General features: G+C 38.2%; 1 protein-coding gene across 1 annotated transcript in view; it reads left to right on the plus strand.

Moving 5' to 3' along the window:
* MCC (MCC regulator of WNT signaling pathway) overlaps positions 1 to 27,902 on the plus strand; it is a 430,319-nt gene that overhangs the window by 70,690 nt on the left and 331,727 nt on the right. Inside the window, exon 2 of the mRNA XM_065873958.1 lies at positions 4,708 to 4,955. Within this exon, the coding sequence (XP_065730030.1) occupies positions 4,708 to 4,955 (248 nt within the window). The remainder of the gene's footprint in view (positions 1 to 4,707; positions 4,956 to 27,902) is intronic.

Genomic DNA, 27,902 nt, shown 5'->3' on the forward strand with positions numbered 1-27,902 from the left:
CCCATGTGCTGCTGCCTTCTGTGGGAAGATACAAAGACAGGTACTGTGGGAAGATATCAGATGAAGTGGGGAACCCCTTCAAAAGAATGATCATGTTTAACTCCTGAGAGTTTACAAATCCATCTATCAAAACAAATGTGATGGAGTTCTGTTGTGTACAGGGTGATGTGCTGGGTGCTGAACGGATCTTAAGGGAGATTGATGCATGGCCACTGGCTTCCAGGAGCCTGTGGTCAGGTTGGGAAGATAAGACTTGAGTGTGTGAAAATAATTTTTTCTTTTTTTGCGGTACGCGGGCCTCTCACTGTCGTGGCCTCTCCCGTTGCGGAGCACGGGCTCCGGATGCGCAGGCTCAGCAGCCATGGCTCACAGGCCTAGCCGCTCTGCGGCATGTGGGATCCTCCCAGACCGGGACACGAATCCGTGTCCCCTGCATCGGCAGGCGGACTCTCAACCACTGCGCCACCAGGGAAGCCCTGAAAATAATTTTTTAAAAAAGAGAAAGAGAAATGAAAGTTTAGTAAAACAACCTAAAAGTTGTCCCATGGCTGTATACAGTCACTGAATGAATGGTACAGGTGCTAAATGCTAGAAGAAGGAAGAGACCACTTGTGGCCTTGAGTGGGCGACAAGGCCAGCATGAAGCTGGAAGGATTTGAGCTGAAAGTGGAAACTACAAGGTGTCATAAGGCATGTGTTCATGAATCCTAGAACGTTAGTTATTTCTGCCACATTCCACTGGTCAAAGCAAGTCACAAGGCCAGCCCAGATTCAAGGTCAGGGAAATAGCCTCCATCTGTTGATGGGAGGAAAGGCAAAGACATAATGCAAAGGGGCGTAGTCACAGGAGCGTGTAATTCATTGCGAGCTGTTTGAAACAGCCCTAGCACAATGGCTGATAGTGAAACTGTGATCAAGTTCTCTGGGCTTGCTCTTATATGTAAAGGAGAGCTTTGGGGATTTTTTTTTGTTTTTTGGCTGTGTCACTCGGTTTGCTTACGGGATCTTAAAAGCACAGAGTCCTAACCACTGGACCGCCAGGGAACTCCCTGGAATTTTTTTTTCTCTCTCTTGTAACTGTTTTCTCATGTTGATATCAAAATGTAGTATTATTCTCATCCGTATTTAACATGGTCGGGGAGCACATATATAGATATATGTAGCCTTTCTGGTTTAAGATAAAAGTACTGTTCTTAATGACTGTTGATCATCAAGCTGTTCCTATTATTGCTGTCCTTATTTGTGTTCAGAGGCCAAAGTTTAAGTATCATTGACATCCAAGGCGGTGTCTGGTAGAATGGAAAGGGCAAGAGCTTTGGAATCAGACTGATTTGGTTTAGATTCCTGGCTCTGCCACATATTAGCTCTGGGACTCTTTCAGCCTTCACATCTTCATCTATAAAATGGGGATAGTAGCATTTCGCCCTGCAGGTTTGTTAGTTGTTCTTGCTAGTTCTGTGTTTCTATACTGAGAAACTTTAGCTTTCACTTAGTTTTTAGAAACTAGCACTGCTGTTTAAAGATTACTGTCTGACTTAATTTAGTAGGACGTACTGTATTTTGTTTTTGACCTTTTATGAGAGTCTCTCAGTGACCCACACCTTTTTTTTTTTTTTTTTTTTGCGATACGTGGGCCTCTCACTGCTGTGGCCTCTCCCGTTGCGGAGCACAGGCTCCGGACACACAGGCTCAGCGACCATGGCTCACGGGCCCAGCCGCTCCGCAGCATGTGGGATCTTCCTGGACCGGGGCACGAACCCGTGTCCCCTGCATCGGCAGGCGGACTCTCAACCACTGCACCACCAGGGAAGCCCAGTGACCTACACTTTTTAAATAAAGATGCAAAATTATGCATTCTCCTCTGAGTTGACATTTGACATTTCTAGAACACAAATCCTTTTTTGAGCTGCTTTTTGTGGAATGGGGCTTCTCAAGCTTGGACAGGCTTGGGTTTCTCACCAGGGCGCCCAAGTGTAAGTGGGCCACAGGCAGGGAGGAAGGCGAGCCTCTGCAGATAGATTGCTCCACTTAGTGAAGGAGTCAGTTCAGTTCAATAAGCACTATTTTCCCCTGAGCAGTTTGTGCTTAATTACTAAAGACTTAATCGTGAAACTGGGGCATTGTTAAAGATTTATGATCAATAATTATAAAATAATCATAATAATGGCTACTATTTATTGAGTACTTAATATGTGCCAGGAACTGTGTTAAGTGCTTACATGCATCATCTCATTTATCCTCAAAACAACCCTAAGAGATAGGTGCTATTATTATCCTCATTTTTAAAACCTATAAAATGACATAGCAATTTATGAAAGTAGTATAGTACATTCTAGAAAGTTACAAATACAATAGGCAAAAATAAGAAAATGAAAACACCATATTCCTACTATTCAGAAAATATTAGTGTTAACATCTTGTTATGTGAACTTCTGAAATTTAGAAAACCTACTTATCTCCCACCAAGCCTAATTTTTAAGATTATTGTCTAAAAACATGATAAAGAAATTCTTTTTTTAGATGTAGAACCTGAACATTGGCCCTTTCTTTTTGTTTGCATTCCTGTTTTACTGTTATGTAAGCAGTACATAAACAGTACTGCATTCCTGTTTTACAGGAATCATACTCATTCCTGTCTGGGATGAATCCAGCTGAATATCAGACAGGTTGTATTCAGCAAAGAGTAAAAAAATAAACATATGAATGGATCAAAAAATTATTCCAATGTATCAGTTAGCTATTGCTGGGGAACAATCACAAAATCTCATTGGCATAAACAATAAGAATTTATTCTTGATTACATACCTTTGGGTCAGCTGCAGTGATTCTTATGCTACACGTCTGCAGATCAGCTGAAGTGGCTCATTTGGGGGTCCAGGCTAGAGGGTTAATAGCTATCATGGTTTGTTCTTCTCATAATAATGGCAGAAGCAAAAGGGGACAGCCCAGTAGGGGATTAACTAGATAAACACATACATCCCAGAGGCTAAGTTAGATGTCAAGCCTGAAGTTAAAACGATGGGAAGGATCATACCTACCATGAGTGTCCCTGGCCCCAAGGCCAAGGCAAGGGTATAGACGTATAACAGTTCTACAGAAAAATGAAAAATTAGGACTAATTTAATCTACCATACTTCCTTCCATATGTGTATATTTATTTATCTACCCATCCATCTATCTTACAAATAAAAGCATAAATACATACACATAAGCATTATATACTATACATATATACACAGACAGACAAACAAGATAAACTAAAACTTGTCGCTGTGTGTCAAAATTCTTTATGAAACACGAAAATGGATGGCATATGGAAGCAAGGTGATCAACTAAAGAAGCTAATGTAATGGACCTGGTATAAACTAAGAAGGCTTTGGAGAGTGTTATGTGTATTGAAAAACATAATAAAGAGTAAATATAGAAGCATTTCAGGGACAGGACCAACAGAAATTTGATTAGAGATTGGATACTAGGGACGAGGATGGGGGGAATTAGGGTTAAAATGGAGTGAATGAGAAGATATTAAAAATATCTACAATTCTGTGAGCCTAGGGAACTTGGGGAATCATACTAGCATGGACTAGAAGGAATTTGTGAAGGGTGACTGGAGAAGGGTTGGTCTTTTCATGGTTAGGTTTCAGGTATCAGCAAACATCAAATTGGTCATGGTCTCCAGATGACTGGGTTTGGTGGTGTGTTGAGACAGGAGCACTAACTAGCTGTTCTTGTGACCATGGCCCAGTTCCTAATATCTCTTCCAGCTCTTAAATTCATAATCCTTTTACCTTTATTGAGACTTAGAATTGGAGCAATCTGAACAAAGTATTTTCCCAAAGAGTTTAGAAAGAGAGAAAAGAACAAGATTTATATGTGCAGGGTCAGATGATGTCCTCCAGATAAATGTTCTTGGCCAGCATAGTGGTGTTGTTCTTGTTTCTTTTTTATTCTTTTTCTTTCTCTTTCTTTAACTTGAGAACCTGTAGGCTGAATATACTTCTCTGGTCCAGCCACAGACTCCAGAAACCCCTCTTGTCTTAAATCCACCCACTTCACACGTTTACATTAAGTCCTAGACCTGGAAGACTTTTGGGATTTTGATCCCTGCCCTAAGGCTTAGGGTTTACTAATTGCTGATGAGAAGGTGGAAAATACTCAAAGAAAATCAGGAAAAACCAGAGGTAGGCGAGCACTGAGTCATGAAAGTTGAAATTAAATAACATTTTAAAGAAGTACTGCAATTAGCTGATTGGTCCAGAAAGCTGAAAAGTCAAGCTTGTTAAAATCTTTGTTGTTCCTTTACAATTTGATGAGATTTTCAACTCTGCCAAGAGTGGAAACAATATCTTTTCTATGTTCTGAAACTTTATCTTACAGTTAGGTAACAATGCTACCCTCTACAGGTGCTTTGTCAATTTCAAAAGAAAGAAAAGGAGGAAAGGGCATGGACACGGAAGAAAAAAAGAGAACAAAGGATTTAAAGTTGCCTCACTGTTCCAAATAATAATAGAGTGCTTGTCTAGAATAACCCAGGTGGAACAGATCTTTTTGCACACTTAGCACTTTTCCAGAAGCAATGAGAAATGTGGAAATAGGTTTCCTACGTGTGGATGTATTCAAGAAATACTCTTTTTTTTTCATTAACTATTTTCTCTAGCTTAAATGTCTCTCCTAACAAGCCCTTTTTCTGTTCAATCCCTTCTGTAGAAATGACTTGTCGATGGTCTGTCGCCAGTTGAATATGGAAGAGTCTGTGGCTGAGATCATGAACCAGCTGGGCGCTGATGAAAATGGGAAGATTTCCTTTCAGGATTTTACAAGGTGCCGCATGCAGCTCGTCAGAGAAATTAGGAAGGAGGAAGTAGGCCTTTCTGAGAAGTCAGACAATTCCTGTAAAAAGAAGAAGCTGAGGGACAGAATTGCTTCCTGGCCCACGAGCAGTGACAACAGTTTGGGTAGGTACAGCCCCGTGACAGTTCATAATGCACCCCTGTCCCCACTTCGTGACCTTCGTGAGACTGGCCTGCCCGGCCTGATGCCTGCTTGTCCCCAGGCTGTCCTCTGGACCACACTTGCTCTGGGTGAGCGCTTGCTAATCCCCCAGTTCTGTCCTGTGGCTTCCCAGTTCCTGGTTTACTGCTTTCTTTATTTTAGTTCTTCCATTTCCCAAGTGTAATAGTGCACTCAGATAGCTACTGGGGAGGAAGGGCAAACTGGATGGGAAAGGTGGTAATTGAATCAGCAGACCTCAGAAACTCTCTAGGGACTTCTTCAAAGCTTGGTTGAGATCGGCACAGTGAGGTTTTTAACCATTTCTTTTTTATTTAATGTGTAAAAATGTTTCTACAAACTGTTTTCCTGTTCCTAAGTATTATTGTTTCCTACTAATGCAAGGTAAGCAACTAGAAAGAAAATTCTGAAAAATGTTGATAATTACTGAAGCTGAGTGATGGGAACATGGGGTTTATTGTACGTTTTTGAGAACTCAAATATACATATTTTTAGTATGTTTATAAAAAGTATAAAAGAAAAAATGCATCTTAAAGGGATAGCCTAAACCAAGGGATACAGGAAGTATCTGAATTTTCTGCCTATACTTTAGGGAACTTTTTTTCCTTGGAAATGTCTCCTGGATCTCCCTCTCTGTTTCTTTCTCCGCTCGGTAGATCTAGTGGCAAGAAGTGAAGCTCCATGTTAGTTGTCCATCATTTGTTAAATACATACTAATTAGCTTGGATGATTCCGTACTGCCCCACAGAACACACACACACACACACACACACACACACACACACACAGACATGCACACCCTGAATGGTGTTCTGGGCAGTAGAATAATTGGGAGCATTATTATTGAGTAATTGAAATAATAAAAATGCCCTCCTATCCCCTATGCCTTGCTATCTTAATGGATTCCATTTTAGCTGCAAATTAGGTATCTGGTAATTCATATGCTCTTAGTGCAAGATGTAGAAATATTTAATTTTTGAACGAACATTTTTCTGAGTATTAGTGTATGTTCATTATAGAAAAATCAGGAAAAAAAGGCAAGCAGAAGAAAACAAAAACCATCCTTAATATCTTACTTCCCAGAAATAACAACTATTGTTTACATTTCTCCCTCTCTTTCTCATGTGGTGTGTGTATGTGTGATTTAATTGTTTCTCACATATTTTTTCACATACTTTCCATATAATTTTGTATCCTGCAGTTTTTCCTCTGCATTTTCCTCATGCTTTTAAATAGCAGTAGAAAACATGATTTGTAATGGTTGCATCATGTAAAATGGACACTAAGAATTGGTTTATTAAATGAAAGGATGAGTAGAATTCTTTTTGCTAAGCTGTATTTTCTAATTTTTCTGCCAAGAACTTGGACTTCTTCTATAAGTACATAAGCACACACATATATTTGAAGGGTTAAGTAAACTGTGGTATGTCCCAACAATAGAATGCCATATAGCCATTAAAGTAATATATAAATGTGTATCAAATGTGTTTACAGAAGGAATACTTGTATGAAAAAAAATTATACTAACTGTTGAAAATTGTATTTTAATGTGTGGTGTTTATAAAATATCTTGAAAGGAATGATTTTGATGGAATTGCTGCCCACATCTACTTGGTTTGACCGTCTCATAAGATTGCCCCAACTAAAGAAAGAGTTGAAAAACAATTCCTTTTTATCCTTTTCTATAACCACATACTCTTAGAGAAAGAAGAGGTGAGAGGAGGTGAATCATAAAACGTATCATGAACTGAGGAAATGCCAGCACACATAAGACCATTTACCAATTTATCCTGGTAGTTAAGGCTTCAGAGGCAGCTTATGTGAGTGGGAATCCTGGTTCTGTCACTTACTGCCTACACAGCACTAGAGAAGTTACTTAATCTCTCTGTATCTCAGTTTCCTCATTAAGTATTACATGAGAACAATTATTGTTATTTGGAGGAATAAAGAAGCTAATATAGGGCTTCCCTGGTGACGCAGTGGTTAAGAATCCGCCTGCCAATGCAGGGGACACGGGTTCGAGCCCTGGTCCGGGAAGATACCACGCGCCGCAGAGCAACTAAGCCCGTGCGCCACAGCTATTGAGCCTGCGCTCTAGACCCCGTGAGCCACAACCACTGAGCCTGAGTGCCACAACTACTGAAGCCTGCGCGCCTGGAGCCAGTGTTCCACAACAAGAGAAGCCACCGCAATGGGAAGCCCACGCGCCACAACAAAGAGTAGCCCCTGGTCGTCGCAAATAGAGAAAGCCTGTGCACAGCAACAAAGACCCAACACAGCCAAAAATAAAGAAAATTTTTAAAATTTTTTTAATTTTTAAAAAGAAGCTAATATATGGAAAGCACATGAAACGATGCCTAGCACAGCAAGATAAGCTATAAGCCCTAGATGCAAGTTAAGTTAATATTGTTATTATTATTACCACTCAGTTTTATTTCCTGGAGATTGTCACAATTACACTCATGTTGGAAAACAACTTCCTGTTCAGTCTAATGTGAATCAAATACATTTAAAAATCTATAATAATTAAACAAAGCTTTCTGTGTTCAATCAGTCCCTCTCTTTTCTACATCATCAATCTTTCCTTCTGATTCTGTATAGATAAACTCTAGTATCTCACATCTTGAGGTCAGGAGAAACCTTTTCTTGACTGCATGTGCCTTCTAACTATTGCCCCACTTCTCTGCTCCTCTTAACAGTTAAACTTTTGGAGGAGTCTGTCTACACTGAATGCTTATCTGTCCTTACCTCTCATTCTTCCTTCAGCCCACTCTTCCCAGCTCCAGTCATTAGCACTCCACTGACCCTGCTCTTACTGCTTTCACATTGTCCGACCCAGTGGTTCCTCCTCTGTCCTCATCTAGATCTCTGGCATTGGCTCAGCTGACTACTCCTTCATTCAGCTGCAGTTTATTTTCCTGGACTTCTCAACACGACATTCTCCTGGGTTTCTGCATACTGTTTTGGCTTCCCTCTCTCTCTGTCTCTCTCTCCCTCCCCCTCTCTTTCTTTTTTTTTAACTCCTCTTCTCCTGGACCACTTCCAAATTTTGAGGTGCCTTGGAGTTACATTTTCTCCCTAGATGATCTCATGTGGTCTCATGATTTTAAATACTGTTTTTTTGTGCCAGTGACTCCCAAATGTATGTATCTAGCCCTGCCCTTTCCCTTGAGCTTCAGAATTAGGTAAAATTGACACATATTCCTGTATATCTTATAGACGACTCAACCTTAACATGATCAAAAAGTATTTTTTTTTTTTTTGCGGTACGCAGGCCTCTCACTGTTGTGGCCTCTCCCGTTGCGGAGCACAGGCTCCAGACGCGCAGGCTCAGCGGCCATGGCTCACAGGCCTAGCCACTCCGCAGCATGTGGGATCTTCCCAGACCGGGGCACGAACCTGTGTCCCCTGCGTCGGCAGGCGGACTCTCAACCACTGCGCCACCAGGGAAGCCCCAAAAAGTATTTTTGATTCCCTTCCCTACCCTTCCTCCCAGGGTCGTTTCTGTCCCAGATATCCCCACCTAGGAAATATCACCATCCACTAGTTTGCTCAAGCCAGCAAGTCCCATTGCCTCTTTTGCCAGAGTACTTCCAGAATCCGTCCACTTCCTTGGCTTTCCTGCCACCACCCTTTTCTAACACCGTCATGTCTTGCCTTGGCTACTAAAAGAGCCTGTAACTGGCCTCCCTGATTCCTCCCTTGACTCCTTACATTTCATTCTTTACCCTGCAGTCAGAGTGGTCTTTTAACATTATGAAAACATGGTTAGGTCATTCCTGTGCCTACAGCGCTCCATGGCTTCCATATGAACTCAAATGAAGTCCAAATTCCTTACCACAGTCTACCCCGTTCCCACCACTCTAAGTTGATCTCATAGCAATTCCCCTGATTTCTTTTGCAAGCTCCAGCCACACTGACCTTCCTGCTATTCCGCTAACTTAGCAAATTTAGCCGGCCGCCAACCTATGCCCTGGCTTTTTCCTCTCATCTAAAACACTCTTCTTTCTGACCTTCTCTTTCTGACGTTCTCTGCATGGCTGAGTCTTTCCTGTTATTCAGATTTCAGCTTAAATATTCCCTCTTTGGAGAGGCCTTTCTAAGCTAATGTAACCTCTCCTCATTTACTCCTTCACATGCCCGCCCTTATGCTTCATACCACTAATTCTTATCTGACATTATATTATATGCTCACTTGAACACTTATTTATCCATCTCCCCCAGTGCAATAAAAGTTCCGCTAGAGTACTGATGGCCTTGCTGGGGTCCTGCTATACCCCAGCACTTAGAACAGTGCCTGGCCCATGAGACATGCTCAATGCGTATTTGTTGAATGAATGAATGAGCGATGCACTGTATTCATGCTCTTTTAGGGCTTCACTGAAGTGCAGTGCATAGTTCCAGACACTAAGTAACTTACAGTTTAATTGTGGAGTCATAAGCACATGACAAATTAGGTAGCAGTAAGGTTTAAATAAGAGTCAGTGAAACGTTAAAGGCCATTGAATGGTGCAGAAGATAAGGTCCATAAGGAGATCTAAGAAATACCGTGAGCAGGAGTTTCAGGAAACGGTTGAGATTTCACCTGTGACTGCATTGTGAAGAGAAGTAGAAAGAATGTTGTACTGTTGTGAGAAAAGCCTGAGAAAAACTTAAGTTTAACAGTTAAGTGTCAGAAAGACTTTATTGTCAGCCCTAACATTCCACAGCACATCTCAGCAGGGAGTCGAGTTGACAGAAAAAGACCTGTCAAAACATTACAGGCTCTACTTGGAAGAGGAGTTTCGATAGATTCATTTCTCCCAAATGTTTTCCTCAGAACACTGATTTCAAGAGATGCTCATAAATATTATGTGAAGAAAGAATTTCTTCGATAAATACATTTGAAAACTTTGGGTTAAATTAGATGAAGAGTTTACTTCGAGACATCTCAGAGTCTTTAATGTGCTAATGTTTCCTGTGAATCTCCAGGAGAAGAATAAAATACATAGCACTCCCCACATTTAATTGACCTTAAACTTTTATTTACAAATCTTTTCTTTGACCTTTCTCAAATATACTTTGGGGAAAAATTAAGATATCTGATCAACTAAATCATAATAGATTTTTGTATCATTTTATGTCATTTTAGAAATAATATTCAAAATTTTTTGTCATTCAGGCACCAGCTATATAAAATTTAATAGTTATAGCAATAATAAAAAAGGTTAAAAATTACCAATATTTACTATGCACAAGGCAATTTTCTAGGAACTAGTATTATATGCTAAAATGATAAATCCCCAGGTTCACCACTGAGTTGCTGTGGGACTTAGGCTACATTCCTGATTATTCTGAACTTCACTTCTCTTATCTCTAAAAGTAGAGTAAGGGCTTCCCTGGTGGCGCAGTGGTTGGGAGTCCACCTGCCGATGCAGGGGACATGGGTTTGTGCCCCGGTCCGGGAAGATCCCACATGCCGCGGAGCGGCTGGGCCCGTGAGCCATGGCCGCTGAGCCTGCGCATCCGGAGCCTGTGCTCCGCAACGGGAGAGGCCACAACAGTGAGAGGCCCGCATACTGCAAAAAAAAAAAAAAAAAAAATAGAGTAGTAATACCTGCATTATAGGGTATTTGGAAGGACTTACTGGGATATCACTTGTAAAGTTCTTACACAGTGCCTGTTCACATTAGGTTTTCAATAAACAATAACATTACGTTAGTTATCATTATCATCTCTAATCCTTGCGACTACATTCCAACTTTAGAATAGAACCCTCCTTTTGTAGAGGAGGACACTGAGGCTCAGAGAAGTTCATTGATTTGCTCTAAGCCACACAGCTACTAAGGAGTTGAGAACACTAAGACATCACTTATTGAAAGAGATAATTCTTTGAGTCCCCTGCAACTTTTGCTTAGAAACTTCATCTTCATGACCAAGATGCAAACTAAAAAGAGCACTGCCATCCAGAGACCACTTCCAGCAATTGCAGACACATGGTGCCCAGGGTCTTGAGGAGGGATCTGAGGACAAGGCCTGTTAGAGAAGCCCATCTCTTTGGCAGCAAAGTGACAGCATGCATTATGCCAAAATAGTTACAAGGTTGTGTGTATGCTACCTGATTTCCCATTGGAAAATAAATAATCTAGATTCGTTATAATTATTTGTAACTTTCATTTAAAAATTTTGTGATTAAAAGCTTTTCATTTTTGGGGGGAAGGATAAATTGGAACACTGGGATTAACATATACACACTACTATACATAAAATAGATAACTACAACAAGAACAGGCTCTTACTTCCCATAATATGACTAGGTGAAGGAAAATGCAATAAAATATGATTTAAAGGGAAAAAAATAATAAAATAGATAACTAATAAGGACCTACTGTATAGCACAGGGAACTCTACTCAAAACTTTGTAATGGCCCATGTGGGAAAAGAATCTAAAAAAAGAGTGGATATATGTATATGTATATCTGATGCACTTTGCTGTACACTGAAACTAACACAACATTGTAAATCAACTATACTCCAATAAAAATTAAAAAAAATTTTTTTTCATTTAAAAATTTTTAAAATTTAAATCACATATAAAAATTGTGATTTAAAATTTTTTTTTCAATTTTCTTTGTGATGAGGGAAGACTCTGGAATTTTTAAAAATTCCTAGCATTAGGTATTTATGTATGTTAGCAATTTCAACAGAACCTTTATTCAAACGTGCCCTTTTAAATAAACAGTTTTTTACTTCAACTAAGCTGTGAACTTTAGACATGATTTCTACATATTCCTGTCAAATGTGTGAATTATGTGAAAGAGGTACTGCTTCAGGGTGATGACCACTAAAAAATAAATGGCTGAATTGTCTGCGGAGAGCTGATACGAGGCTGCAAGCTTGCCTAATGAGGTCTGTGCTTTTCATACCTTTGGGAGCACTTTTTTTCTTCCTTTGGTCAGGTCTCAGAGAGTCCAGGAACTTATTTGAATCAAATCCCCATGGTTTTAAAACATTGCTTAAGACAGTAGACATTAAAATCTGCTAATTAATGCAACTAAATTTAACTTATGCTAAGATTAGAACACTGGGCACAGTTTCCAATAACCTGTATCTTCAAAGATGCTTTATTGGCCTTTCCTTGGTATATATTCCCACCTGATATGTCAGCTTCATTAATTACTGCTCTGATAGTGCCCCTGTGGTCCAAAAGGAGCATATAAAGTACTTAAGTTTCTTGGAGAAACTAATAGGAAGAATTTTCCTTAATGGAACTCAAAGTAAAAAGTTAGATCAAAGAATACATAGTTAGACAGGAAGGACTCCAAACCCCACAAGTCTGAGGAAGGAAATGTAAGGAGATATCCTGATTCCTTGGCACATTTAAAGAGACAAGCAACCCCCTGAATTTTGGTTTAGTATCTTGCTTTTAAAAAATTAAAACTAGGGCTTCCCTGGTGGCGCAGTGGTTGAGAGTCCGCCTGCTGATGCAGGGGACACAGGTTCGTGCCCCGGTCCGGGAAGATCCCAAATGCCGTGGAGTGGCTGGGCCCGTGAGCCATGGCCTCTGAGCCTGCGCATCCGGAGCCTGTGCTCTGCAACGGGAGAGGCCACAACAGTGAGAGGCCCGCGTACTGCAAAAAAAAAAAAAAAAATTTAAAACTAAAATTAGTTAATATATGCAAAACCTGTCTAGTCCTGAAACATCCCAATTTTTTCAGAATGAATGGTACTCTTAAATATTGTTGGGGTTTTGTCTAGGTGTATAAATATTTTTCTAAACTCTTAAAACAGGTTAAATTAAGTGAGACAGAGGGCATTTTCCAATTCAGCTGCATTGACACTAGTATGTAGAGTTCTGGCTGGTAAATTTAGAGAATCAAATGTGGTTTAAGCTCTCTATAGACTCTGGATGAGAAATTAATAATTAACAGAGTCTTTTAAATAAAATCACTCATTGAGAGTGTTTCATTGTTAAAAATACTGCCCAGTTAGCATAAAACCAGACTAAAGTCACAGCAATTTTTAGCCCAGTTGAAGTTTTCAAGAAGTTTGGTTTTTTGTTGGTGGTACTGGTAGTTTTTTACATACTCTAAGCCCTATATCATAGGGTTAACAATACGTTTATTTAATTTATCCTACCCCTAGAGGCTTCTAAATTCTTTAAATAATGGGTACCATGTTAACGTTCTTCTGTTGCATACTGAGAATACTGTCAACAACTTCTGTAGATTGACTGTTTTTAGAATTAATTTGGGTAGATTTAGTTCTTGATTAACTTAGTCTTCTTGTATCCCTTTTTATTAATCATTGTCCTTCCTGGCCTTGAGCAGTTCCTAATACCCACTGATTCACCTGTTCATACTTCTCAGATTAGACCTGCCATGGTCCGGATCTGGGTCTTCCTCCCCATCCTCTGAATTACTGCAGTTTCCTTCAAACAGTTCTTTTTGTCTAATTCCAGTTGATGCTGCTATGGCTTCCAAATATTTTAAATACGTACTTATGGTAAAAATGCACTGATTCTCTCTTGCCTACTTAAGAGACTCTGAACTCTTTTGGATGTCAAGACTCCTTACCATGCAGTGGGCTCATCCTACCTTACTCCATCTTGTTCCCCATTACTTCTTCACATGGACGCTTAGCTTCAATAATGCTGGCCTTCTAATTGATACATTCTCAAGCCTACGATTTGAGTTTTGTTCCTTCTGTACTATATTAGTTAGAGCTTTTTGGTGACAAGCCACAAACCCTCAACACTAATATTTTGAAGGAAAAGGGGAAGGGGAGAAGGAGAGGGAGGGAGGGGAGAGGGAGAGAGAAAATGTGAATGTATTGGAGGATCTAGGCAGTTAGATCTAGCATGAATAGCTCCAGAGAGTCAATGCCATCAGTCTTCTTCTTTCCCTGTTTCAACCCTTTCCCTCAGAAATAGCTTTATTCTCAGGCTCCTTGTTGTGGCCTACAGCAGCCCCAGGATTACTCCCGTTCTGTTGAGTAACTACAAGAGAAAAGAGTGATTTTTCTCTTCACAGCAGCTCCACAAAAATCCTGGAAATTGGTCTCATTAGGTCTTCTTGGGTCATATACCTATCCTTGAACAAGTCCCTGTGGCCAGAAGAATGCAGTGGTCTGATTGGCCAGGCCTGGAACACACACACAACCTATAAGATTGGAGTGGAGTTGTTTCTATCCACATCATATGGACTGAGAGTTGAGGAAAGGAGGGAGGGAATCAAGGTACTGTCACCACAAGAAGAGTAAATGGATGCAGGGCAGGTAAAAAGAGCAGATGGCCACCACATGGTCCTATGTGTAAATCTTGCCTCCTGTCTTTTCATTCAATATATACTCTTGCAATCCACAAAAGGCTTTAATAATGCTACATTAAACTGACATGTACACATATATTTTGCAACTAGGAGCTTCATATGTGTCTTGTCATAAAACCAAATTGTAAAAATTTTAATGCATTCTGTTTTTTAAATGTGCTTCTATTATATCCTATGCCTATCCGTCACTGTAATTATGAACCATCCTGTGTTATAATTGTACATTTATGTTTCTTTCTTCTCAACTAGATTATGTATCCTGGGTGAATAACAGAGAGCCTCACACATGCCAAACACTGGATGAATGTTTGATCAATAAATTAACATATCAATGAGCAAAACTGTTTGGTACTCATAGTACCTAGTCTTAGGTTTAGTAACTATTTGCTGATTTATTGTCAGTCTTCAAAGTATGGGCCTCTTTCTTCGAGGCAGAACTGTTCCTTTCAAATAAGACATGTGTTTGGACCTAGGCCTTTTTTTAAAAGAAAACTAGTCCAAGTAATGTGTTACAGATCAATCTTTTCAAGATTAATTTTTTCGTTTAAATCTATTCTTATCTTGAGGTTATAGTCTCAAGCTGGATATAAAAAAAGTACCAGAACATTGAGTTCATTTCAGCCAGTGTCTAGTAGGTGCCTTCACTGTGACACTTGCTGCTAAAGTGACAAAAGAAGGAGAAGGTTTGCTGTCCTTGATTGAAAAATATGGCCACAATATTTTTCAGCTCTTTTCCCACACCCCTTGAATCTAGGGTGGCTTTTTGGTTTATTTCGACCAACAGAATGTGGCAAGAGTGAAATTGTGCGAGTTCTGGAGCCTAGGCTTCAAAATGCCTTGCAGCTTCCTCCTTCATCTCTTGGAGCATTCCTGCTACCATGAAGGGAAGTCCAGGCTAGACTAACAAATGGTGAGAGACCACACAGAGAGGCCCAGCCAATAACCAGCATCGAGGCCCCAGACACATGAATGTGCACATCATAGTTTCTCCAGCCCCAGTTGAGCTACCAGATGACTGCAAGTCACGTTAATGATCCTAGGTGAGATAAGATGGAGAACTGCCCAGGTGAGCCCAGCCCAAATTGTTGACCCCAGAATCACAAGAAACAGTAAGTTGCAGCTGTTTCAAGCTACTAAGTTTTGTGATGGCTTGTTACATAGCAGTAGATAAGTGATAATATATATAGGGAATTACCCTTAAGAAGTTTGTGAAAGTATTATGAATATGAGGCAAGACAAAAGATCCCAAGCCATCTATAAATTAATTACAACCCCTATCAAAATCCCAGTGGCATTTTGCACAGAAATTAAAAAAAACGAGCCTAAAATTCGTATGGAACCACAAAAGACCCCAAACAGCCAAAGCAATCCTGAGAGAGAAGTACAAAGCTGGAGGTATTGTACTTTCTGATTTTAAGCTATATTATAAAGGCATAGTAATCTAAACAGTATGGTAGTGGTATTAAAAACAGACACATAGACTAATGGAACAGAATCAAGAGCTGAGAAATAAACCCACGCATATACAGTTAACTAATACTTGACAAGAGAGCCAAGAATACTCAATGAGGAAATGATAGTCTCATTGATAAATGGTGTTGGGAAAACTGGATATTCACATGCAAAAAATGAAATTGGACCCCTATCTTATACCACTCATAAAATTAACTTGAAATGGGTTAAAAACTTAAATGTAAGATTTGAAACTGTAAAACTACTAACAGAAAACATAAAAGTTCCTTGATACTGTCTTGGCAATGATTTTTTTTAATATGACAACTAAAAGCACACGCAACAAAAGCAAAAAATAAACAAGTGGGACTGCATCAAACTTAAAAGTTTCTGTACAGCAAAGAAACAATCAGCAACATGAAAAGGCACCCTACAGAATGGAGAATATATTTGCACACCCTCTGTCTGACAAGCAGTTAATATCCAAAATATGTAAGTAACGCATACAACTCTATAGCCAAAAAAAGAACAAACTGTCTGATTAAAAATAGAGGACTTGAACAGACATTTTTCCAAAGAAGACATACAGATGACCAATAGGCACATGAAAAATGTTCAACATCACTCATCATCAGAAATATGCAAATTGAAGCCACAATGAGATATCACTTTACACCTGTTAGAATGACTATCATCAACGACAAGAGATAGGTTGTTGGTCAGGGTGTGGAGAAGAGGGAACCTTGTGCACCACTGGTGGGAATGTAATTAGTACAGCCACTGTCAAAAATACTATGGGGCTTCCCTGGTGGCGCAGTGGTTGAGAGTCCGCCTGCCGATGCAGGGGACACAGGTTCATGCCCTGGTCCGGGAAGATCCCACATACTGCAGAGCGGCTAGGCCTGTGAGCCATGGCTGCTGAGCCTGCATGTCCAGAGCCTGTGCTCTGCAGTGGGAGAGGCCACAACAGTGAGAGGCCCGCGTGCCGCAAAAAAAAAAAAAAAAAATATATATATATATATATATATTATGAAGCTTCCTCAAAAATTTAAAAATAGTATTAACATATGATCCAGAAATCCCACTTCTGGATATATAACTGAAGAAAATGAAAACACTAATTCAGAAAGATATCTGCACTCCCATGTTCATTGCAGCATTATTCACAACAGCCAAGATAGGGAAACAACCTAAGTGTCCACTGATAAATGAATGATAAAGAAGATGTGGTATATATGTACAATGGAATAGTATTCAATCATGAGAAAGAAGAAGATCCTGCCATTTGCAACAACACGGAGGAACCTTGAGGGTATTATGCTAAATGAAATTAGACAGAGATACAGGCCTTCCTCAAAAAGCAAGAAAAAATCTCAAAGAAACAACCTAACCTACCACCTAAAAGAATTAGAAAAAGAAGAACAAAGTCCACAGTCAGCAGAAGGAAGGCTATAATAAAGATCAGAGAAGAAATAAATAAAACAGAAATCAAAAAAAAACAAAAGGAAATATCAGTGAAACCAAGAGCTGGTTTTTTGAAAAGATAAACAAAATTGATAAACCTTTAACCAGGCTCACCAAGAAGAAAAGACAGAGGACCCAAATAAAAAAGAAATGAAAGAGGAGAAATAACAGATACCACAGAGATACAAAAAAATCGTAAGAGAATGCTATGAACAGTTACAGACCAACACATTGGACAACCTAGAAGAAATGGACAAATATCTAGAAACGTACAGCCTGCCAACACTGAGTCAAGAAGCAGCAAAGAATTTGAACAGATCATTAGAAGTGAAGTAGAATCTGTAATTTAAAAAAAAAAAAAAGGTCCCTGCAAATAAAAGTCCAGGACTGGATGGCTTCACTGCGGAAGACTACCAAACACATAAAGAAGAACTTAAACCTATCCTTCTCAGTCCTTCTCAAACTATTCCAAAAATTTGAAGAGGAGATAACACCCCCAAATTTATTCTACAAGACTACCATTATCCTGATACGAAAACAGACAAAGACACTACAAAAAAAGAAAATTACAGGCCAATAACTTTGATGAATATTGATGCAGAAATCCTCAACAAAATATTAGCAAACTGAATCCAACAATACAATGAATGATCATAAACCTTGGTCAAATTGGATTTATTCCCGGGTTGCAAGGATGGTTTAACAGAGGCAAATGAATCAATGTGATACACCACATTATCAAAAGGGAAGACGAAAACCACGTGATCATCTTAATAGATGCAGAAAAAGCATTTGACAAAATTCAGCATCCCTTCATGATAAAAACTCTCATCAAAGTGGATATAGAGGGAACATACCTCAACATAATAGGGGGCATTTATAACAAACCTACAGCCAACTAATACTCAGTGGTGAAAAGCTGAAAGCCTTCCCGGTAAATTCAGGAACAAGAGAAGGATGCCCACTATCAATACTTCTATTTAACATAGCATTAGAAGTCCTAGCCACAGAAACCAGACGATATATATATATATGTGTGTGTGTGTGTGTGTGTGTGTGTGTATGTGTATACACACACACACACACACACACACACACACACACACTCTTTCTCTCTCATCTGCCTTGAAGTACTTGGGTGGAAAAGACTGAGAAACACTGTATTAAAGGATCTCTTTAAAAGTGTATGAACCTTGGAGCTTCTTTCTCTTCTAGTTTGTTTTCTTGGGCTGTTTAAGGCTTTTGACATTTGAGCTGACAGTCACTCTGGTACCAGATAATAACCTACAGAGTCCATCAGGGTCAAGGAATAAAGAGGATCTAAGGCTGCCCAAACACTGTTACAGTCACCAGCAAAGGCACTTTCTGGAGTGGCTATTGCAATGGCTTTGATAGTTTTAACAACAAAAAAAAGGAATAGAGGTTTCAACTCAGCATATACAGGGAAGCAATCCTGCAGGAAAATCTTGATTACCCAGCAGCAGCTTATATGTGGCAAATCTTGCTTTCAAATTATGAGTGTAATTAAGGATGTTACATAATAATGGCCTTAATATATCTCACAGATTTAGTAACCTGAAGATCAGCAGCGTCCATTAAAACCAAACATTTTCCTTTTCCCTAACCCAGGGAAAGTGTGAAACACTAAAATAGAGAGAAAATCTGTTTGGGTTTAGTCTGAGAAGTCATGTCATTTGCCATGAACAGACTAAGCGACCTTCTGAACAAGGCAGTGGGATAGGATATTGTAAATCATTTCTCCCCCATCCCCGGCATCACCAAGTTATGTCCTCATTGGTTATTTAAGGTGTTGTGTGTTCTCAGAAGATTGAACACACGTATTAAAATGTAAGTATAAAACAGCTAACAAAACCAAAGACAACAAATGTTTTTGACATCATCTGAGACAGTGAGAATGATCAAGAGTCTTTTGTATGTTACTTATCTATCAGAATGGAAATGTCTCTGTATTGGGTATATTTGAACTTCCAACTGTATGTGTATGTGCATGTAAGCTTTAAATATTCTGCACTTAAGATGTCAAATTCTATTTATTGTACACTGGCTTTCATCTCTCCATTCTGAAGTCACTGCAGACAGAACAAAGAAACAATATAAGATGTATTTTGTTTTTAAACTTCTAAGCAAGCATGTGTAAGATCAGTGGATTCTCAGGTATTTCTTGAGATATTAAATAATTTAGATTTCTCTTGTAGATTAATAGTACCTCAGGTAATAAAGTACACTGTTCTGTGGTGGTCTAAATTCTTGTAAAGTGATGTCTCAGGTAGTGCAAACTGGTTCTGTCTTACTTCCTGATTTTTGTCTTTTATCAGCATTTCAAGCTATTTGATGCTGCTCTTTTTGAATATATTATTTTAGCCTCATTCCCAGTGGCATTAATCACTTCATTTTAGTCAGCAAAAGACAAAGAGTTCATGGAAATCCAGGTGTGTTTATCTCACGTGGTAATCCTCACATGAAGGGTGCCAGTGATTACCTGTGTTGATTGTATCTTTTGAACTACATAGAACCCAATAAAATTGTTCATCTTTTTTCTCTCCAGCGTGATTTTAACTGCACCAATTCGTTGTGTCACTGTTTTTATGGGATGTTGAAACCATTCCAATTTCAGTGGCAGTGATACAACTTGGCATGATTTTAGATACTTTTCATGGAATAAAAATGATTACTTGGCTGAGATAAAGGCTCAGTCTGCTCGCAGAAAGTATTTAGTTTGGCCAGACTATTTCATTGTCCATTGTTCATTCTAGAGAAACTGTCACTCAACATTATAAGCACAAAAGCACAGGAAGGCTTATTTCGCTTCCTGTTTTATCTCTTGTAAGACTACTGCAAGTTTGTTGGAGAACATAAATGAAAGAGCATTAATAAATGACTGTTTAAATCAGTTAAATCTTTATGGTTGTTTTGGAAGAATTTTGTATGGTTTCCAGTTGATCCATTTAAGTTTGCTATCTACAAGAAGATCTAGTTGAAGGAGAATTTAATCCGATACCTTGTGTATTTATTTAGCTCTCATTTATGAATACATATCAGTCAGTTCTAGATAAATTTTAATGCAAAAAATTACCATGTCAGATTTCTCTCTTGGTATTTATAATGTTTTCTTTGATTTATCTGATTTAAGATTTAGAGTACTTGATAAGATTTTGCCCTTGAATTATAAGGTTACAGCCCAGAGAATCTGCTAAATACCATCTAGTTTCACCATCTGTTTAGTATAGATGAGGAAATGGAGAACTGGAGGATTAAATAATAACTGTTAGGTCGCAGAGTTAGTTGGTGGCATGGCTGGGACTAGACCGGAGCTCTCCTGGCTCCTAGTTTGTTCTTCTGCTAATTCACACTGCTGTGTTCTTTCCTCTTTTTCTCTTGCTGTATTAACAAAAACTTAGAATTCCAACCTCTAGGATTGTTTGTTTTTCTATTAGGAATTTCTAGATAGAGATTTAGAACTCTGCACTCCCTGAACTCCTAAAGAGTAAATTTAGTTACCAATCTCACCTACTTCAGTTGCTTTAATGCCACAACCAAGACACTCAAAATGCTTATGTTTTTCTAACACTTTACACTTTGCCCTTTTTTTTTTTAGCTTAGGTTATACTATTCTTCAGGGGATTTTTCACTTAATCTCATTTGGATAACAGTAACTAGGTCTAGAATCTGTGGATGTAAACATTAACCTTTTCACCTTGCCCTTTGTATGTCAACATAGTACTTAAATGTCATCTATCTCCAAACTTGCCACTAGATGGTACTGGTTCTTGGGCAAAAACCCTGATAAAAAAGGACCCCATTGTTAGTGTCCACCTTGTGTATGAAATTGAGACTATAGTTTATGATATATACTTAGGTCTACAAGGCCACAGCCCTGGGATGGGTGGGGTCTCCCCTGAACAGGAAGGTGACTTCTGATTGTTCCTACCAGTCCATCACCTAGGAGAGAGTAGGTCCTCAGATATAGAAGTGTAGCTCAAAGGGAAGGGTTGCAAATGCTTACTGAGGGCAGGTAGACAACATAAATGAGTGAAGTTGACAAGATGGAGGCTCCAGCAAACTGGAGGACACGTGCCCATTTGCAAAGAGGCAGCCAATGCTCAACTACAGCCAAATGTGGGAATGGGAGCCAAATGTTTCCAGACATTGTATGTGTGTGTGTTTCTGTGTGTGTATATGTGTGTGTGTGTTCGATACCAGAAAATATTTTTACTTTTTAAAAATCTGATCTCTCCAAATTTTTAATACTGATGACTAAATTTTTTTAAAATGATTTTTGAGTAGAATCAACAAAATATAACTGTGGACCAGATATAGTTCATACCCACCAGTCCGCAGCTTCTGTCAGAAGGAAGTCTTAAGTCAACAGAGTAGGAGGTGACTTCTTTTTGAGCCTTCGCCCCTTGCTTTTGTAATAAGAGGAATTTGACTATCTAGTTTTATGCTCTTAAATGCTGGGAATTGGGATAATATCATAACATAGGCTGGACTGGGAATTAGGATGGGATAGGGATAGTACCCACAAAAAGTTAATCTCCACTGATATGCCTGATTATCAAGTTTCATGCCATTTCTATGTTAATTTCTCTTGATGTTTATAAAATCTTTTATGAATGCTGCCACTTTGCTTTGTTTGTGGTATTAAGGAGGAACAATTGTCCATTCTTAGGCCACAATGTTGGAGGGGAAACAACTCTGCCTCTTCATGGCCTGGGAATGGTTGCAGGGATAATTAGAGGGAAATCCTAAAGGGGAAGGGGAATTATGGATGATAACAGTTGAGATTATGAGGTTCTGTTACATCATCTGTTGTGGAGATTTTCCCTCCGTTGTCAGGTTTGTTTTTATTAAGCAAGTTGTCTATCTTACACATTTCTGCTGATTTGCTTTGTTGTTGACTAAGCTGTACTCTTAGAGTCTATTCCTTTGGTTTATCCCAAGGAATGCTTTTGTCCTCATTTTTTAAAAGGCAACACCAGAGAATATATTTAGCCTTATCAGTCATTCATACGGTGTGTTAGTAAAATGATCAGGTTTTTTTACTTGAGCTGGCTCTCTAATGAGGGGAATCCACAGGAGAGATTCTGAAGAACAAGTGGGAAGGGGGAGAGTTAGTGTTATGGAAGAAACCTGAGGAAGGAAGAAAGAGGTAAGACTGGCGAAAAACATTTTGTCTTTTTCACTTCTGCGTATGCCTGGTCTGATGAAATCCCAGTTCATCCAGTATGGCACAGATCAGTGTTTCCTAAGCTAAGCCTGATAGGCTTCCATAATTTGGGGAATGGGGAACTGAGATCTTAGAGCTGGAACAGGTCATAAGGAGGTCATAAGGCCCAAAGGAGCAATCAACTAAGGAGCACCAAGACATCTGAGGAATTCCTCTAAAATGAAAGATAGAGACCAGAACAGGTAGAAAAACTTAAAGGGAACAGAGACTCTGTAAGGAGAATACTCAAAATAGTCCCTCTTTAATATACTGTGAAATACAGGAAAAAGTATTGTATCCATAAAAAAAAAATAGGATAAAAAGAAACATTAAAAAACATGCTCTGGAAAAAACATAGCATAAATTATAAGCTCAACAAAAAGAATGAATAATAAAGATAAGAATATCTTCTAGAAAGAGAAGCAGAGAAACAAAGAAATTTAAGATAGGAAAGAAAAGATAAAAATTAGAGGGCTGGTGCAGGATGTTTACCACCCAAATAATAGGCATTCTCAAAAGAGCAAAGAAAACACAGGGGGAGAAATCGTCAACAAAATGGTCCATGAAATTGTCCTCCAAACTGAAGAATGTGTTTCCTGATAGAAGGGGCTGACCAAGCATCACCTACCACAGAATTTTAAGACACACATCATTGTGAAATTTCATAACACTAGGGACAAAAAAAAAAAAAAAGATTCTTCAAACTTTCAGAGGAAAAACAAAAGAGCACAAGTATAAAAGATTTGGAATCAGAATGGCTTCTGACTTCTCAAAAACAATGACAGACATTAAATTAGCATTGTCTTCAAAAGTCTGAAGAAGAATTGTTTCCAACTTAGAATTCTTTACCAACTATTAATGAAGTATAAAATATAAATGTTTTCATGCATGCAAAGTCTCAGAATATTTATTTCCCGTGCCTAATTTCTTAGAAATCTACTAGACCTCCCCAAAAAAGGAGTTAACCTAGGAAGAAAAATACATGGAACCATGAAACAAAGAGTGAAAACAAGTTAGAAGTGAAGCATAATGGTCTTTGGAACCAGTCTGGACTACAGCAGGTCAAAAAGCTCCAGCTAAGTTTTTCTGACTAAATTTGATGGAATATCTCTGCATCTTAAATTATTAAGAGGAGATTTAGATAATTAGCTAAGAAACTGAGGCTGAATTCATGATACGTAGAAAACTAAACAAAGATACAAAGTATTAATTTTAGGGAAAACAAGATTATTCAAGAAAAGAAAATTAGGCATGGCCCATTTGTGAATATGTAGTTTACATCATCATAATTCACACAAGTCGTATTTTAAAGAACAAATATGGATTCCCATATCAAGTAACATGATTAGATATCAGGATATATCTTCCAGCTGAAACAGGTTGTAAAGCTGAAATGACTATAGTTTTAAAGCCCTCCTTTAACACCCTGAATATCTGGTGAAATAGTAAAATTTGTGAATCTAAAATATGTCAGTGAGGAAGCTTGGAGCATCAAGCCACTTTTACCTTGAGATTATTGTCTGAACCTGGTAAAATTGAATTTTGGATTACATGACATTGTGGGTTCTGGGAACAGAAGACAAATTTCAAGGACTGCTCAGGTAGGGAATTTTATAAAATATACCCTTATTTCAAGTGCTAGAATATTAGAGGGCTCTACCCTTTGTGTAAAGTTGAACCAGAAGTCTACAACCCTCAGAGTATTCTAAGAGAAGTTGCCTTGGAGATGAGTAAAGCAGTTCTAAAAGTATCTCCACAAATAATTTTCCAAGGAATACGGGCAACTCAGTATCTAAAATTACTAAGTATATCAGGAGACTACATACCATGAGCTGGAATTAACATAAAAAACAAAGCCACCAATATTTCATTTATTGGAATTATCAGACTCAGAATATAAGTAATTATGTTTACTATGTTCAGAAAGAAAATATAAGGTAGAAAAAGAAAACCAAAAAACCAAGCAGATTTGAAAAAGAACCAGTTGGACATCTAGGAATGAGAAATGTTATAGTTGAAATAAAACAATTAAAATTAACAACAAATTAGTTAGAGATAAAGAGAGAATTAGTGAAATAGAAAAAACGTTAGACGACATTATAAAGCACAGAGGAAGAAACACATGTAAAAGGTGAAATATGAAAGAGAGACATAACATAAAATTGGATTCTCAGAAGAAGAGGAAAGAAAGAATGAAGCAGAATAAGCATTTGAAGTAATGGCTTAGAATTTTTGAAAACTAGATACTAACCAGTAGATTCCAAAATCCCAATGAGTCCTGAGCAGGAAAAATTATAAGAAATATACATATCAAGTAACATAATTAGATAATTAGACACATTACTGTGAGCCTGTAGAACACCAAAGATAAAGAGAAAATCTAGGAAAGTATTTTTTTAAGAGGCAGATTACTTTCAAAGGAGCAACAGTTAGGCTGAGAGCAGACTCTCAAGAATAATGCAAGACAATGGCATTCCTCTGTCCTCCGTATTGAGAAAGGTAATTGACAAGCTAACACACCATACCCAGCAAAAGTATCTTTCAAGAATCAGGGTGAAATAAAGACATTTAAAGACAAACATGAACCTAGAGAAGACCTTCATTAAGATAAATTCTAAAGGATATATTTAAAACAAAATGGGAGTGGTTCCAGATAGAAGTTCTGAGTTGGAAGGGAGAAAGAAGAATAAAGAAAGTGGTAAATATGTGAATAAACTTAAATAAACAGTAAAAAGCAATAATACTTTTCTTGGAGTTTTAAGAGAAAATAAATATTCAACAATAGAAGCATATAGGTTGAGAGTGGGATGAATAGATTTTAAGTTTTCTAAGGCTCTTATATTGTCCAGAGCTAGGTAAAGATATAGATAAGCTTTAGATTTTGATAAATTAAGGATGTATATTGTGACGTCTATCATAATCAGTAAAATAGAAAGCATTTAACTCTCAAACCTATAGATGTAAAATATAGAATGAGAAAATATTTCAAAAGGCAAGAAAAGAGAAGGAAATATAGAACAAGTAGACATATAGGAATAACAAAATAAGATGAAAAGAGATTAATCCTTCTATTAGTATTTCAATTAAATGTAAATAGATTAATTTCTATAGTTAAAGACATAAGTGGTAAGAGTGGATTGTAAAAATCTGCTTATGGGCTGTTTATAAGGGATAAATCAAAAACCAATGAGGGACTTCCCTGGTGGTCCAGTGGGTAAGATTCCATGCTCCCGATGCAGGGGGCCCGGGTTCAAACCCTGGTCAGGGAACTGGATCCCATGTGCATACTACAACTAAGAAGTCAACATGCCGCAGCTAAAGATCCCACATGCTGCAATGAATATCCCACATGCCGCAGCTAAGACCTGGCACAGTCTAAATAAATAAATAATAAATATTTTAAGAAAAACAATGAAAAGCTTGAAAGAAAAACAATGGCAAAATGTATGTTAAGCCTTCCTCAACAAAAGAAATCTGGAGTAACTATAATAATAGGAAACAAAATTGTCTTTAAGTTAAAAAGTAGGGTGTGGGTTTTTTTCCTGACACCAAATAGATCACTCCAATACTAAGTCTCGTATTCTCTGACCCAACCAGGTGTCCTACAGTTCAATTCAACTCTGATGCTACCTGGAGTTAGCACAGACCCCACAAGTTAAGGCATCAATCCCACAACCCTGCCTCAACTTCAGAAATAACCCACAAAGGGGATCCCCAGGCTACCTGTACCTCTTCCTGGCCAACTGCAAATTCAGGGGTTTCCACAACACCCTTCTCAGGTTTTATAATTTCTAGAATGACAATAGAACTCAGTAAAGTGCTATACTTATTATTACAGTTTATTGTAAAGGTATAATAATTGAACAGCCAGATAAAGAGGTATGTAGGGCAAGACCCAGAAAATCCCAAGCACAGGAGCCTCTGTCCCCATGGAATTGGGTTGCACCACCTTCCCAGCACATAGATGTGTTCACCGACTTGGAAGCTCCTGAACCCCATTGTTAAGGGGATTTTATTATGTAGCTGTGGTTGATTAAATCAACTGCTGATGGCTGAACTCAGTCTCTTGCCCCTATAACTGCCCTTCTCCAGTCCGTTTGAGTCATCTCATTAGTATACAAATGATACTCTTACTCAGGAAATTCCAAGAATTTTAGGAGCCCTGTGCCAGGAAAAGGGAGCAAAAGCCAATATATATTTTTTATTACACCACAAAAACTTCAAAATGGTGAAGGATTAAATTCACCAAAAAGATGTAACAATTTTAAATTTGTATTTACCCAATAAAGAAAGTCTCAAAATAAATGAAGTAAAAATTGACACCTATAAGAGAAATATACCAATCCATAATCATTATGAAGGATTATTAGAATATTTCTCATTAATTGCTGGAATAAGCAGACCAAAACAAACAAACAAAAGCCAAAATAAATAAGGCTTTGTAAGATTTGAACAACCCAATTAATAAACGACCTAATGGTCATCTAAAGCAGACTCCATCCAACAACTATAAGATATACTTCTTTTTTCAAGTGTACATGGAACATTTGTAAAATTTGATCATGTACAGGCCATAAAACAAGTCTCAACAAATTTAAAAGGACTGAAATAACATAGGCCATGTGTTCTGAATATAATGCAGTGAATCTATAAATCAAAACACTACCAAAACCCCATATGATAGGAAATTAAGAACATACCTTGAAATAGTTCCTCGATCTAAGACAAAATTATGAAAATAATTTGAATTGAAATTCAAAATAATTTGAAGTGAAAGATTATGAAAATATCAATTGAAATGCAGCACTTAGAGGAAATTTTATAGCTTTTTATGCATATATTAGAAGATAAAAGAAAAAAGGCTGAGTTGAGCATCCATTCCAAGAATTTAGAAAGAGAACAGCAAAATAAACACAAATAGAAGAGAAGAAAGGATATAATAAAGATAACCAAAATCAATGAAATAGAAAACAAGCACACAATATAGAGGCACAGTATAGACTAAAGATAGGTTTTTCTAAAAGATTTATGAAATTGATAACTTCCTGGCAAGAATGCTAAAGTGAAAAAAGATAAGGCACAAATAGTTGTTAAAGGAAAAGAAATAAATAAAGACCATTAGAGAGCAAGGATTGAATACTGAGTGGGAAAGGTTTACTGCCAAACAGGCAACCCAATCAAGCATGGAGTCCAGGAAGGCTCTCCAGGTTGAGGTCAGAGGAAAAGAAGACCATGAACTCTCTTGGTCCAGCGTTAGGAATGCAAAGCACCTGGGCACTGTTGATTAGCAATATCTGGGTTTGTTGGCTGAGGTCATATGCTATGTAGGCGTAGCATGTTTGTAGCAGGAATAGGGCATCCAGGGGCCTCTAATTTGCTCATATAGCAACTGAGTCAAGATTATGTCACCCAGTCAAGCCAAATAAGGGGTTATTATACCC

The sequence above is a fragment of the Phocoena phocoena genome, chromosome 3 (genome assembly GCF_963924675.1).
Source record: "Phocoena phocoena chromosome 3, mPhoPho1.1, whole genome shotgun sequence".
Lineage (NCBI taxonomy): Eukaryota > Metazoa > Chordata > Mammalia > Artiodactyla > Phocoenidae > Phocoena > Phocoena phocoena.